This window comes from Pteropus medius, unplaced genomic scaffold, assembly GCF_902729225.1.
Source record: "Pteropus medius unplaced genomic scaffold, Ma_sr-lr_union100, whole genome shotgun sequence".
Classification (NCBI taxonomy): Eukaryota; Metazoa; Chordata; class Mammalia; order Chiroptera; family Pteropodidae; genus Pteropus; species Pteropus medius.
Genome location: NW_024355109.1, coordinates 66,286 through 82,114, shown reverse-complemented (window position 1 = coordinate 82,114; position 15,829 = coordinate 66,286). Strand labels below are relative to the sequence as shown.

The following is a 15,829-nucleotide window of genomic DNA, read 5'->3' as shown; positions in this document are numbered from 1 at the left end:
CCTAAGATATCTATATCAATTTTCTGGAACATGTGGATGTTACCTTATATGGCAAAAGACATGATTAACTTAAGGAACTTGAGCAAAGGAGCTTATCCTAAATTATTCAAGTGGGTCCTAAATACAATTGTTTGTATCTTTATAAGAGAAGGAGGGAATGTTAAGAGAGACAGACACACAGAGGAGAAGGAGATGTGAGGATAGAGCACAGAGAGATGTGTCCACAAGCCAAAGGACAACCACAGCCACCAAAAGCTGGAAAAGGCAAGGAATGGGTTCTCCTTTAGAGCCTCTGGTGGGAGCATGGTATTGACACCTTTTGGACTTCTGATTACCAGAAGTGTGAGAGAATAAATTTCTGTTGTTTTAAACCACAAAGTTTGTAATAATTTGTAATATTAGCCCAGGAAACTAATAGAGGAAACTTATAGATTATTTAGTCCAACTCCTTTATCTAACAGATGAGGAAACTGAGGCATGAAAAAGGAAAGTTATTGGTACAAGAAGTAAAGGACTAGGGCTGGGATTTGGTCTCTCCTCTCCTATTCCACTAAAACACGTTGTCTATATTATTTTTTTTACATTTTTTATCGAGATGTAATTCAGGTACCATACAATTCACCCATTTAAATGTATACAGTTCCATTTTGTTTTGTATATTCACAAGGTTGTGAATCAGTCAGTCTCTTTCTCCTCCTTTCTCTCTCCCTCCCTTCCTCCCTTCCTCTTGTGTTTGTAATGTCTTTCTAAGGATTCTTTCTCTTTAGCACAGAAATATTAATATTATTATTAGCAATAATATTTTAAGAACTTACTATGTGCCAGGTAAATACCAGATGTGGTAGGCTGTGTATTGTCTTCCTATTAATGTCCCCTCCTAATCCACAAAATCTGTTGTTATGCTATCTTACATGGTAAAAACGACTTTGCAGATATAACTAAGCTTAGGATTACTTTTTAAAATACAGGTTGATTCTTATTGATATGGAAACATGTTTATAATACATCATTGTTCAAAAGAAAAGCACTATAAAATATTTTATCATATTTCATTTTCATTAAAAAAATTAAAAACAAATTATTTGGAAAGATAAAATATAAATTGTTAATAATTATATCTGGGTGGTGGGGTTATAGGGAATATATTACTTTCTTTGTAACTTTTCTAAATTGTTTTATTGATTTTTATTTTTTAAATTTATTTAGTTTTATTATGATAGTACTGGTTAACAAAATCCAGTAACTTTCAGGTGTACAGTTCAACAGTAGGGCATATAAATATTGCATTGTGCATTCGCTGCCCATTGTTAGATTTCTTTCTCTCATATGCTAACTGCCACACTGTGGAACCACGTCCTATTTGTTGCTTTTAGGTTTATATCCCACATGTAAGTGATACCATGTGATTTTCAACTTTTTCTGTCTGGCTGATTTCGCTTACCATGATTGTTTCAAAGTCCATCCATGTTGTCTCAAATGGCAGTATTTCATCTCTTCTTAAGGCTGAGTAATATTCCATTGTATATATGTACCACAGCTTCTTTAGCCAATCATCTATTGTAGGACACTGCGGTTGCTTCCATGTCCTGGCCACTGTGAATAATGCTGCTATGAACATTGCTGTGCAAATATCTTTTTGGATATGAGTTTTCAAGTCTTTGGGGGTAAATACCCAGTAGAGGGATTGCTGGAACATATGGTAGGTCAATTCTTAGTTTTTTGAGGAACCTCCATACTGTTTTCCACAGTGGCTATACAAATTTGCAGTCCCACCAGCAGTGTATAAGGGTTCCTTTTTCTCTGCATCCTCTCCAACATTTGTTATTACTTGTCCTGTTGGTTATAGCTATTCTAACAGGTGTGAGGTGGTATCTCATTGTGGTTTTGAATTGCATTTCCCTAATAGCTGGTAATGTTGAGCATCTTTTCAAATATTTATTGGCCATTTGTATGTCCTCTGGGGAGAAGTGTCCATTCAGGTCCTCTGCCCATTTTTTGATTGGATCATTTGTTTTTTGTTGTTATTGAGTTGTATGAGTTCTTTGTATATTTTGGATGTTAGGCTCTTATTGGAAGTGTTGCTTGCAAACATATTTTCCCATTTGGATGATGTCTCTTTACGTTGTTGATGGTTTCTTTTGCTGAGCAGAAGCTTTTTAGTTTGATATAGTCCCATTCATTTATTTTTGCTTTTTCTTCCTTTGCCTTTGAGGTCAAATTAATAAAATCCTTTTTAAGTCCAAGGTCCTTGAGTTTAGTTCTTATGTTTTCTTCTATGCATTTTATCATTTCAGGTCTTATATTCAGGTCCTTAATCCATTTTGAATTAATTTTGGTATGTGGTGATAGACAACAGTCTAGTTTCATTCTTTTGCAGGTGGCTTTTCTATTTTCCCAGCATCATTTATTGAAGAGGCTTTCCTTTCTCCACTGTATGTTTTCAGCTTTTTTTTTCGAAAATTATTTGCCCGTATAAATATGGGTTTACTTCTGGCCTCTTGATTCTGTTCCACTTGTCTGTATGTCTGTTTTCCTGCCAATACCATGCTGTTTTGAATACTGTCACTTTGTAGTATAGTTTGAAGTCAGGCAGAGTAATACCTCCAGCCTTTTTTTTTTCTCAGAATGGCTTTGGCAATTTGGGGTCTTTCATGCTTCCATACAAATCTGATGATTTTTTATTCTATTTCTTTAAAAAATGCCAAAGGGATTTTGATGAGCATTCCATTAAATCTGTATAATGCTTTAGGTAGTATGGTCATTTTCACTATGTTGATTCTTCCAATCCAAGAACATGGAATATCTTTCCATTTCTTTGTATCTTCTTCGATTTCTTTTAATAGAGTCTTACAGTTTTCATTATATAGGTCCTTCACATGTTTTGTTAGATTTATTCCTAAGTATTTTATGCTTTTTGTTGCAATTACAAAAGGAATTATTTTTTCAACTTCTTTTTCTGACACTTCGTTGTTAGAGTGTAGGAACGCTATAGATTTTTGAAAGCTGATTTTGTATCCAGAGACTTTACTGTATTTGCTTATTGTTTCTAGTAGTGTTCTTGTGGAGTCTTCAGGGTTTTCTATATAGAGAATCATGTCATCTGCACATGGTGAAAGTTTGACTTCTTCATTTCCTATTTGAATGCCTTTCACATCTTTCTGTTGTCTGATTGCACTTGCTAGGACTTCCAATGTTATATTGAATAAAAGTGGCGATAGTGGATAGCCTTGCCTTGTTCCTGATTTTAGAGGGAAGGATTTTAGTTTTTCACCATGAAGTATAATGTTGGCTGAAGGTTTGTCATATATGGTCTTTATTATGTTAAGATACTTTCCTTCTATACATATTTTGTTGTGTTTTGATCATAAATAGATGCTGTATCTTGTCGAAGGCTTTTTCTGCATCTGTTGATATGATCATGTGATTCTTATTTTTTAATTTGTTTATGTGGTGTATCACCTTAATTGATTTGCATATGTTGAACCATCCCTATGCCTCTGGGATGAAGCCCACTTGATCATGATGTATAATCTCTTTAATATGTTGCTGTATTCTGTTCACTGGTTTCTTATTTAGGATTTTTGCATCTGTGTTCATGAGAGATCTTGGTCTGTAGTTTTCTTTATTTGTGTTATCCTTATCAGATTTTGGTATCAGGGTAATATTGGCCTCATAAAATGAATTGGGAATTATTGCCTCCTCTTCAATTTTTTGGAAGAGCTTGAGGAGAATAGATATTAAATCTTCTTTGAATGTTTGGTAGAATTCACTGGTGAAGCCATCTGGTCCTGGACTTACACATTTTGATTGGTTTTTGCTGATTGTTTCAATTTCCATACTGCTGATTGGTCTATTTAGATTTTCCGGTTCTTCTTGATTCGGTCTAGAAAGGTTGTATTTTTCTAAGTACTTGTCCATTTCTTCTAGGTTATTAAATTTGGTGTTACATACTTTTTCATAGTATTCTTGTATGATCCTTTATATTTCTGCAGTGTCTGTCATAATTTCTCCTCTTTTATCTCTGATTATCTTTATTTATGTCTGTTCTCTCTTTTTTCTTTAGTGAGTCTAGACAAAGGTTTGTCAATTTTATTAATCTTCTCAAAGAATCAATTTTTTTGTCGCATTCATTTTTCTATTTTTTTTGTTTTCAATTTTATTTATTTCTGCTTTAAAATTGATTCTTTCTTTTCTTCTGCTGATTTCAGTCTTCATTTGTTCTTCCTTTTCTAGTTTTTTAAGATGAAGCGTTAGGCTGTTTATTTGGGCTCATTCTTATTTTTTGAGATAAGCCTGTAATAATATGAACTTTCCTCTTATTACCACTTTCGCTGTGTCTCAAAAGTTTTGATATGTTGTACTATCATTATCATTCATTTCTTTGTATCTCTTGATCTCTCTTTTTATTTCTTCTGTGACCCAGTCATTCTTCAGTAGCATGTTGTTTAATCTCCATGTGTTTGTGGTTCTTCCCACTTTCTTTTTATAGTTGATCTCCAGCTTCAAAGCATTATGATCAGAGAATATGGTTGGTATGATTTGAACCCTCTTATATTTGTTGAGGCTATCTCTGTGTCCCAGTATGTTGTCAATCCTTGAGAATGTTCCGTGTGCACTACAGAAGAATTTATAAGCAGCTGTTTTGGGATGAAAGGTTCCGTACATGTCAATTATGTCCAGTTGGTCTAATGTGTCATTTAAGGATGTTGTTTCCTTATCGAATTTGTGTTTGGATGATCTGTCCATATCTGACAGTGGGGTATTTAGGTCCCCTATTACTATAGTGTTTTGGTCTTTTTCTCCCTTTAGTTCTGTTAGTAATATCTTTGTATATTTTGGGGGCCCCTGATTGGGAGCATAGATATTAATAAATGTTATGTCTTCTTGGTGTCTGATTCTCTTTATCATTTTGAAGTGTCCCTCAATATCTTTCTTTATCTTTTTATTTTGAAGTCTTTTTCATCTGATAATAGTACCACTACTCCTTCTTTTCTCTGAATGCTATTTGCTTGAAATACCATTTTCTACCTTTTTACTTTGAGTCTATATTTATCTTTGCAACAGAGATGTGTCTCCTGGAGGCAGCATAAGGTTGGGTTTTGTTTTTTGATAGAATCTGCAACTCTGTGCCTTTTTACTAGTGATTTCGGTCCATTCGCATTTAGGGTGATTATTGAAATATGAGGTTTTCTTATAACCATTTTATGTTTTGCTTTCCAGTAACTTGGTGTTTCCCTGGTTTCCTTGTCCTTGTTTTTTTTTTTTTTTTTTTTGGTTGGGTTTTGTTGGTTTTCCCTTTGGTCCTTCTTGTATTATGTTATATACTTTAGTTCTGAATCTTGGTGTGTGGTTACCATTAAGAATATTTAGAAGATAGTTTATATATGTATATACACACACACACACACACACACACACACACACACACATATATATATATATATATATATATATCCATTTTCTTCTGCATGTGCCTTATCTCCATTCCCCTTTGCAAATTTGGATCTTTGAATTCTCCCATTTTCTGTCATTGATGTCTTAATTTGTCCCTATGTTTGCTGAACATTCATTACTATCTTGCAATAGCAAATTTCTTCTTATTCTTTAAGCTTATAAAGCCCTGCTGTTAATAAGGGTTGCACTCTTCTGCTTCTATCTGCTTGGTAGTTACCTTACTAATTGTTATGTATTCTTTGGTCATTTTGGTTTAGCTGAGCTGACCTCTCTCAATATTTCCTGTAATGCAGGCTTCATAGTGGAATTCCCTCAATTTTTGTATGTCTGGAAAGGTCTTTATTTCTTCTTCATATCTAAAGGAGAGTTTTCCTGGATACATTATTCTTGGCTGGTAGGTCCTTTCACTTAATAGTTTGAATATTTGATTCCACTCCTTTCTGGCTTTAAGGTTTGTGCTGAAAACTCCAACAATAATCTAATGGGTTTTCCTTAATAGGTTACCATCTTCTTTCCCCTGGCTGTCCTAAGAATTCTTTCTTTATCACTCATTATTGATAATTTTAATACAATGTGTCTTGGATAAGGCCTTTTTGGGTTGAGATAATTGGGTGTTCTTTTGACTTCTTGAATTCCAAGCTCCAGCTTAATACTCTGATTTGGGAAATTCTCATCAACCATTTGTTTAAAAATGCTTTTTAATCTCTGCTGTTTTTCATCCCACTCGAGAATGTCCATTTTTCTTATATTTCTTCTCCTGATGGTATCAGCTAGTTCTTATATTTCTCTTTCATTATTTTTCATTCTCAGTCTCTCTCTTCTTCCTTCTGACTTATTTCTAGATTTCTGTCTTCGATGTCACCAATTCTTTCCTCCATTTGGTTGACTCAATTGCCCAAGCTTGCTATTTCATTCTTTATCTCTTTCAGTATGTTCATTTCAGAGGTTCAGTTTGGTTCTTTTTTTGAGGGTTTCAATCTTCTTGCTAAAAACCTCGTTCTGCTCATCTAATTGTTTTTTCAGTTCCTAAAATTGTTGATATGAATCGTATCGGATCTCACTGAGTTTTTCTAGAAGTATCATCCTGAATTCTCTGTCATTTAAGTCACATATTTCTATGTCTGTAAGCTTATTTTCCACAGATTTTTCTCTTTCATTTTGAGCTGCCTTGTCACCTTGATTGCTCATGGTGTTTAATGAACAATTTCTCTGCCTGGGCATTAATGGAAGTGTATTTTGCTTTTTTTTTTTTCCCCCAGTAAGAAGATTTATTGTATAAAGGTCTCTCTTTAGCTTGTTGCAAAAAAGGCATTTTTCTTTTGGTTTTCAGTAGGTAATGTCTAAGTTTCTTTGATCCCTTCTTTATATAAAGTCTTAATAATGCCTTTTTTTTTCTTATAAATATTCAATCACACTTGCTACCCTCAGTCTCAGTCCTTGTCAGTGTTAGCCAGAGTTTTGGTAGAGTTTGCATAGATTTCCCTGGGGCTCCGCTGTGTTCGGTGTTAGAAGGTATGGGAGTAGGTGCCCTCTGGTTTGGGGGATGGCGGCTGCAGCTCAGCCATGCGTTTTGTAGCGGTAATAATCAAATGTTGCTTTTCTGCAGTCCCCACTTCTCTGCTTTCTGCCTTGAACCCTGGGCTCTGCCACTGTGTGGAGCTCACAGCTCTCTCAGGTAGGGCTGTTCAGGGAACCCGTTGTAATTTTTCTCCTCCCCCTCCTCCTGCAGGAAGCTCCCAATGGGAGAAGCAGATTCTTTGTTTCTCTCAGTCTACTGCCCAACACCTGGGGTTCTAACCTGTGGTAGCTCTTATTCACAGAACCCTCGCTTAGATGTTCTTGTGTGCAGGTTGGGTGTTTTCTGTTGTGTTTTAGATGTTCAGCTCATTGTTGTTTCAAGGGGAGAGATCTGGGAACATCTCTCACTCCACCATGTTTCTGACATCACCTGCTTAGGATTTTGAAGTGGGGAAATTACCCTTAATTATCTGGGTCAGCCAAATGTAATCAGAAGAGTCCTTTGACGAGTCAGACAGAGGCAATATGACAACAGCAGAGGGAAAAAGAGAGGGAGCGGGAGTGAGAGCTATTGTCAGATGCTACAATTGCTGGTTTTGAAGATGAAGAAGGGGCCACAATCTAAATACAGGCAGCCACTAGAAGCTAGGCAAGGAAATAGACTCTCCTCTAGAACCTCCAAAATGAATGCAGACTTACCAACTGATTTTAAGCCTTTGATCTCCAGAACTGTAAGAAATTTTTGTTGTTTTAAGTCACTAAGTTGTAGTAATTTGTTACAGCAGCAATAGGAAGCTAATGCAAATGGAAACTAAATCTCTCTTTCTTACAAACAAACAAACAAGCAAACAATCCCTTGATCCTGTGTTCTTTCCTTTCCATAAAAGCTGAGCTTCTTGAAAAGGGCCATCTCTATCCCCTCCCTCCTACTTGATTCTAAACCCACTTTGATCTGGCTTCCATCGCCACCACTCATTTAGTTTTCCCGAGGGCCAACTACAACTTCATCATTCAGAATATATGAACAATTTTCAAATTTTATCTTGACATATCAGAACTGACCAATTTTTTCTTGAAACTCTTTTCTATCCTTAGCTTTGGTGGTAGCATGTCTGCACAATTTGCTGCTTTTTCTTAACCCTCTTGCACCCAGTTGCCCTTTTGTATATTGACGTTCCTCCTGGGTTTAGTCATTCTTTTTATGTTCTGAAATCTTGCCTGGGTTATCTCATCCATTCTCATGGTTTCAATGACAACGTATATGCAAAATGACTTTCCAATCTATACTTTTACCCAGATCTCATTCCTTACTCCAGATTCATAAACCTAACCATTCAATGTCTTGCCAGTTGACACTTCATCTATTCTACAAGCATGTCAGACCCTCACATTTATACATTCTAAACTTTCCATTCAATTTTTCTCTATACCCTACCACCAAAATAAGAAACCTGGGAGTCATGCTAGATTGCTCTTTTCTTTCCGACTTCCTGCCCTTGCTCAGTTTCAATATACTGTCAATTTCACTTCTGAAATACCCCTCACATCCATCTCCTCCTCCTTATCCCCACAGTTGCTAATGGAAACTAAGCAACTGTTCAAACTTTCATTTCTTGGTCCATATCAGTTCTTTCCTGGGTCCCTGTAATGGTCTACCAATTAGTCTTTTTACCTCTAGTAGTCTTACTTTTTTTTTTTAATAATCTGTGCTACTCAATGTTAACAGAGTAATAAATATAAATAAATCAGACTACATCCCTCCTAAAAATCTATCATTTTCATCCCTGTCACCTTTAAGATGAAGTCCAAATGCCACCACATGGTATATACACTCTTCATTCATGTTGTCCTTCCATATCTACTAGCCTAGTCTCTTCTTATGCTTTTCACATGCATTTTATACTTCTTTACAAGAGACAACTTACATTGCCCTCAAGAACCTGGTAGCAAAGCGGTGAAGGGCAGAGGCTCTGGACTCAGACTTCCTGGTTTAAGTCTTGACTTTATTATTTAGTAAGTCTACTGTGATCTTGTTCAATATATTTACTTAACCTTTACATGTCTCAGGTTCTTCATCTATAAAATGGGGTATATCTTGGTATATATTTCAAAAGATTGTTGTGAGAATCGAATGAGGTAATACTTCTCACATTCTTGGAGTAGTGTCCAGCATAGAGTCAGAGCTCAGCAAGGGTTTGCTTCTGTTATCTCCTGGCCTTTATACCTGGTGTGCACTCTGCCTGCAATCCTACATCTCTCTCCTCCCTCTTCTCTGCTCAGTCAACTACTTTAAGACTAAGCCAGTTTTATTTTCCTTAGGACCCAGACTTCCACGACCTTCAGGCTATAAATGCATAATTCTGTCATAGTTCTTAGTGCCTCCCCCACTAGATTGTAACTTGAGAGCAGGAATTGTGTTTTTACTGTAGTATACCCAGAAACTTGCATATAAAGACTGCTATATATATATATTGGATGAACACGTGAATGTGATATTTTGGGTGAATTCATGTTTTAGTTATCCCAGGGCTCTAAAGCCCAAGGGGCATTTTTCCTTGGATCTGTAGCACTTTTCCTTTCTGCTCTGTTGTGGGGTGTGGAAGGGGAGGGAAGGGGAGAAGGAATGAACGGCTCTAGCTCCTAAGAACTCTACCTAGTGTCTGAGCATAGGAATATGCTTACTTTGGGGAGGCTGTTCATCTTACACTCTGTTTCCACTAACCTGAAGAACCACAGTTAGACACACATGAAAGCTCCCACAGCCCTCCTAGGTCAGTTAATAGTAGTTCGTTGAACGAATGAATGAAGAAATACCACATCCAGAGGCTGTATTGTAGTAGTAGGAGAAGCCATTAATTTCTCTTGAATTCCAGTCAAATAGTGGAAAGGGAGCTCCTACTGGACAGTAAAACTTTTCATCAACTGGGAAAGGCATTCAGAGCATGTGAGGACTGGAACAAAAAGTTTAGGTTAATACTGCATCCTTGGCTACCTCACAATTACCTCTTTTGCAAACTTTGCAAATGCTTACAGGGTAGGTTGATCAAATAAAACCAATTTATAAAAGTGCAGATTCTAATACATAACTTTAGATGTTTCAAAGATATTCTACCTACATAATCTGATATGTGAAGCAGAATAAAGCTCAATAGTTCTCATGGAGGTAGAGGCAGCAGGGACAGTGGTAATTTTATAAGGACGCTAGGCTTTTTCAAATCACACAGATTCTTCCCCAAAGCTATATGAATCATTTGTTTACGTACTTAACCAACAAGTACTGAGTGCTTTCTGTATGTGAGGAACTATGAGTACAGAGATGACCAAAGTTGACATTATTTCAGCCTTTGTGGGGCTTAGTCTCATGGAGGAAGAAATACTCTGAAAAGTCATTTAGAACATAATGAGAGAGGTGCTAGGAGCTTTGGAAGTGGTAGATCATTTTCCTGCCTTAGGCTTGGCAGTGTTAGGATTTCTTCCTTGTAGTGAAGATATATATCTAAAAGATAAAGAGGAGCTAGTCACAGAAAATGGAAAAAGACCTATCAAATGTTCTGGCCAAAGGAGTCAGTATTTGTGTTGCAGGACATTAGGTTGGACATATGGTACCCTGGAATTGTCAGGACGCCAAAGTGAAAGATATCTTCTAGAGGTGGCAAGTCAGTTCTGCTACCAAACCATACCCCAGTACCCCATCCTCTACCTTCATAAGAAATAAACAGAAGATGGTGTGGAGGTGAAGAGAGAAAGGGGATTGATGGAGTTATGTGTCTATTGCCAGCCAAAGGATTGAGTGCTATGCATTTTGTCCTCACCTCCAAGTAAGGGGCCTCCAAGAGAACCACTCATAAAAACTGGTGGGTTGGCAAGGAGAGACTAGCATCGCTGTTTTTGGTTGGGTATCTTCTGATGAGCTTGCTGAATATATTCTCTATGATCATTGGAGTAAAGAGGGAGGGTTGACAAGGAAAGAGATGTCACTCCTATAATTTGGTTTACCAAGGATGTGTGAATTTCCTGTAAGTCAAATAAACAGTGTGGAAATCAGCAGGGTTTAAGTCATCTTGCTAATCTTCCCCCCCCACCACCACTGCCCCACTCAAAAAAAAACAAAAAAAAAACAACAAACAAACAAAAACTGGCAGCCAAAAGAGTTTAGTTATACTGCCAAGGGGAGGACCTGAGGGCTTGTGGAAATAGTTAAGCTGGAGCAGATTTCCCACCAGAGGATTATACAATGGGGAGAGTTCCAAGGACACCAACCCATGTGCTCATAAGAGTTAACATTTGGGCACCTTCCATATGGAAGGTATCCATGATCAGTTAGCTTAGCCTGAGGCAGAGAACCAACAGACGACTGCAATTATATAACCAGCTAGTAAAAGGGCTTTTTGCCCTTCTTCTTTCAACCCTTCCTCCAGGTCCCAACTCAAAAAGTAGTTCAAATAGGGAGAGAGATCTTTCTATTAAAGAACAGAATGCACTAATTCCCCCAAACCAAGTCCCACTGCCGAAGGCTGGCTGGTACTGAGCGGGGAGTTTAAAATTTGACATGAGATTGAAGTTTTAAAGTGGACTACCCTAGTCTGTACTTTTAATAACTAAGTTAACAGAAAGCTAAAGAATCTGTCAGAGCTGGAAAGGGAGAACTGACAGAGTATGGTGGAAGACACTGGTTAAAACCATGTCAAGATTGTGTTGAGTAGAGTTCAGAGTGTTCATGAAATTGTTTATATCTGCGAAGAGCCCTTGAGGTAAGAGACAGCCTGGTGTGGTGAAGGAACTGATAGTATTTGAAGATAGTTGGAACACAGAGTGAGAGAAGGCTGGAGGAGTTGGAAGAGGCCAGGCCATGGAAGCCTTAGGGTGTTTGTACTTTATTCTTGGGGCAAAGGGAAGCCATATGCTTTAATGATAAAATTTGCATTGTAGAATGACCTAACAGGGAGTAGGGTGAGGACTGGAGACAGGGAATCCATTTTAGCAAGAAATAATGGTTATCTGTGAATGACAGCAGGGATGGAGAAAAGTGGTCGGATTGTAAGATATTTAGGAAGAGAACTATCAGGAATTGCTGATAGAGGAAAAAGCCAAAGAAGATTCTCTTTCCCTGTCTCTTTCCAGCTGATTCCAGAAATGCTGTCCTGTTTCCAGATCCTGCCCTCACTTCATTAGGATGCTGGACCAATGCCCAGGTCAGCCTTTTGTTCCTCTGGGGCACAGTGTTTAGTTAGGGAGGCTGCTCGGTCTGGAAACTGCTGCCCCCTTGTGGGTACCAGCAATACCGTTTCTACACAATCCTCTCAGCAGCTTGAGGGGGCCGGCCGCAACTCAGGTGTCATCCCGGTTTCACAGATGAGGAGGTCGAACTCCCAATGTTTAAGTGACTTGCCCAATTACTCCACAGCTGGTTTGTTAAAAGGACAGCCTTATCCAAAATACGATGCCTCGAACATAGCAATGGAAACAGAACCCCGTGACAGCTGTCCGGGTTTTCTCAAGGTGCACACGTGTTCCAAGTCCAAGGTCCCGGAGAATGAGGGAAAAGGTGCAAGTGCCACGGTTATGAGGCCCACCCCGACACTAGGGGAAGTGCGCATGCGCCATAGATCCGCGACCCGCTACGTCAGAAGCGGAGTAGTGCGCACGCGCCGCAGGTCCGCAGCCCTCCGCAGAAGAGGAGGGGGAGGGCCCTGAAAGGAGTGGGTTGACTTTGCAGCCCGCGTTCCGTCAGTGGAAGCCGTGCCATGAAGATCCTTTCCTATGCCTAGGACCAACGCCGTACGGTCTTGCTGTAAGCATCGCGCCTTTGGAGTCCCCGAGGGTCAAACTGAACGAGTCACGGAAGTGCCCCCCTCCTCGTGGCCTTTCCGCAGCAGAGGAAATTGGGGAAGTTTATTGGCTGGTGGGAATGGGGAGACTGGGTATCTCGGCTTGCGCGTGGGGCACCGTGGGTGTTGTAGTTTCGGAGGTTGCGGTCCAGACTTTTCAAGACAAAGCTTTGAGGCCAGTAAGTCTGGGCTTGTGCGAGAAGTCCCTTGCACAGGAGAGTCAGGTGTGAGGCACCTGCGTGGATGTGGCGTTGTTCTGCCATTTCTGTTTCCGGTGAGACTTCGTTCTTTGTGTCTCTCCTTCAAGGACCTTCATTTGGTTCCATACCTTAGGCTTCCCTCCTTATAAAATCCCTTGTTATCTACAGACCTTTCTTTATTATTCCTAGTTGGCTCGGACTAGTCTTAAGTTCCCCTTCTCGGCTGCCTTGCAGCCGGTCCTTGATTCCTCCTCCATCCCTCTTTTCCTCGTGAACACCTTGTCTTGTCGCAGCCCTCGACAGAGCCCCTTTAACATCCTGGCCCATGAGTCATTCCAAGGACCCCAGGAAAAGGATCCCACAGCAAATGTTCGTAGGCTCAAGCAGATCTGAGTCTCCCACTTCAGCAGCCTTGAAGCTCAGTTTTTTCTTTTCTGATCATTGCCTCTTTTCTGGTTCCACTTCTTTGATGGACCACCCTTAACCATGGGTGGCTAGGCCACTCTTGGTCCAGTCACTTTGTCTCTGACCTCCATAGTTTGGTAATCCTATAGAAGGCCCAAACCTGCCTTGATTTATAGGACAGAGTGGGAGAAATGAAAGAAACTGGAGAGAAAAAAAAGAAACAGCTAAACTAGATTTTATAGAGGTCAGGAGATATATGGTGAAAGAAGAGGAAGCAAGAGCAAATCTTTTCTTCTTGTACCTCCACAAACTGTTTAGTGCTGACTATGAGCAGTTCACCAACTGTTTAGGGCTCTGTGGACTCTGCTGGGGATACACTAGCCCCAAACAACCTAGATGTTGTGGCTCCAGTCAGTGAGGACAAACATACAGATAAGCAACAAGTGCAGGATGGCACCAGGCTCTTCTGCAGAATTCCTGTGTGTTCCTCTGCTCATTCCCATCCCTCAGTTTATTCCAAAGTGTTTTGCCTCTTCGCGTCTCCCTTTGTTCCATGCTCTTCTTCCCATTCTCAAACTCCATTCTCTCCTTTTTCTGACCCAAGCTCTTTGTTTTGTATCTTGCTGTTTTGTCACCCTGACACCAGGAACAGTGTCAGGAACAGGCATTTCCCTAGGGGATTTACAAATAGAGAATACTCCATGCCTGACCTTCATCTTTATGTGAGAAATATCTATTAACTGCATTCTCTCAGTTTTGTGCACGTTGCTTGTACTAGAATCACTCACATATCTTTCATGCTCAATGCTGCACAATTATGGAATCCTTGCATCAAATTGATTTACTTCTGCTGCTGCCTATTTAGTGGTGCAAGAACTCTGAGTCTGAGAAGTTAATCTCATGGAGACAGTAGTCAGAAATGACCCATTCATATGTGTTGGGAAGTAGAATCCTGTATTAATGGAACAGATATTCCCTCGCATTAAAAAAAAGTCTACAGCCATGCTACCCTGAACGTGCCTGATCTCGTCTGATCTTAGAAACTAAGCAGAGTCGGGCCTGGTTAGTACTTGGATGGGAGACCACTTAGGAATACCAGGTGTTGTAGGTGGTTAAAAAAAAAAAAGCATGCCTTAGTGGATTGATGAGGCTAGAACAGGAGATATTTTTGAACTGTTAATTGAGAATTTTTTTTTGTTCAGTCTGTTCTAAATGGTCTTATTTGGCAGCAAATGCAGTGTGTGTGTGTGTGTGTGTGTGTGTGTGTGTGTGAATTTCCAAAGAATAAATAATTTAATAACCGTGCTTATTCAGGTTTTTTCCCCAGCTTTATTGAAATATAATAGACAATGAGTTGCTCTTATTTACATTGTACAATTCAATGAGTTTTATTCAATTATAGTTGGCATACAATAATATATTAGTTTCAGTTATACAGCATAGTGATTAGAGGTCTATGTAACTCGCAAAGTGATCACCCCACTAAATCTAGTACTTCTTTCCTCCCTTACATATTTATTACATTGTTAACTATTTTCCTTATGCTACACTTTATATCTCCATGTCTATTTTGTAGCTATCCATTTGTATTTCTTAATCCCTTTGCCCTTTTTCGCTGTCCTCCAATCCGCCTCCTGTCTAGTAGCCCTCAAAATATTCTCTGTATCTTTGAGTTTATTTCTGTATTTTTTGTTGTCGTTTATTTTGTTTTTTAGATTCTTCATGTATGTAAAATCATGTGATAGTTGTCTTTCTCTGACTCCTTTCATTCAGCATAATACCCTGTAGGTCTATCCAGGCGATATCTTTTTCCATCCCTATCCTTTTAGTCTGTGTGTGTCTCTTGTAAGCAGCATATGTAGGGGTCATGTTTTCTTATCCATTCAGCCACCCTTTCTTTTAATTGGAGCACTTAATTCTTTTCCATCTGAGGTATTTGTTGATAGGAATGTAGTTATTACCATTCTTTATTCCTGTTTTTGATACATGTTTTTTTCTTAAAGAAGTCCCTCCAACATTTTCTGTAATACAGACTTGGTGTTGATAAATTCCTTTAGCTTATTTTTGTCTGGGAAGCTCTTTATCTGTTCTTCAACTCTAAATGATGGATTTTCTGGATGAAGTATTTTTGGTTGTAGATCTTGGGTTTTCATCAAGTTGAATATTTTGTGCGAAGTCCTTCTGTCCTATATACTTTCTTTTGAGCAATCATCTGCCAGTCTTATGGGTGCTTTCTTGTAGGTAACTAACTGCTTTTCTCTTGCTGCTTTTAAGAGTCTCTCTTTGTATTTAACCTCTGGTGTTTTAATTATAATGTGTCTTGGTATGAGCCTTTTTAGGTTCATCTTTTTTGGGACTCTCTGAGCTTTCTGGGCTTGTATGTCTATTTCCTTCAGCAGGTTAGGGAAGTTCTCCATCATTATT

The 15,829-nt window shown here is 38.7% G+C and overlaps 1 protein-coding gene and 1 pseudogene across 24 annotated transcripts in view; both read left to right on the top strand.

Annotated features, from left to right (window-relative positions):
• The first annotated feature begins 12,594 nt into the window (after positions 1–12,594).
• Positions 12,595–15,829, top strand: part of CD1D (CD1d molecule) — a 65,935-nt gene continuing 62,700 nt past the window's right edge. For 14 of the 24 annotated variants that reach the window (XR_005651567.1, XR_005651569.1, XR_005651571.1 and 11 more), the window contains exon 1: positions 12,595–12,874. Coding sequence is in view for 2 of the 24 variants with exons in the window: in XM_039857075.1 (XP_039713009.1) it covers positions 12,733–12,874 (142 nt within the window). In the remaining 22 variants the exon portion in view is untranslated. Of the gene's footprint in view, positions 12,875–12,960; positions 13,075–15,829 lie in introns of those variants that run through there. The other 10 variants (XR_005651568.1, XR_005651553.1, XR_005651562.1 and 7 more) reach the window with 4 other exon arrangements.
• On the top strand, positions 14,398–14,516 carry LOC120598420 (uncharacterized; annotated as a pseudogene).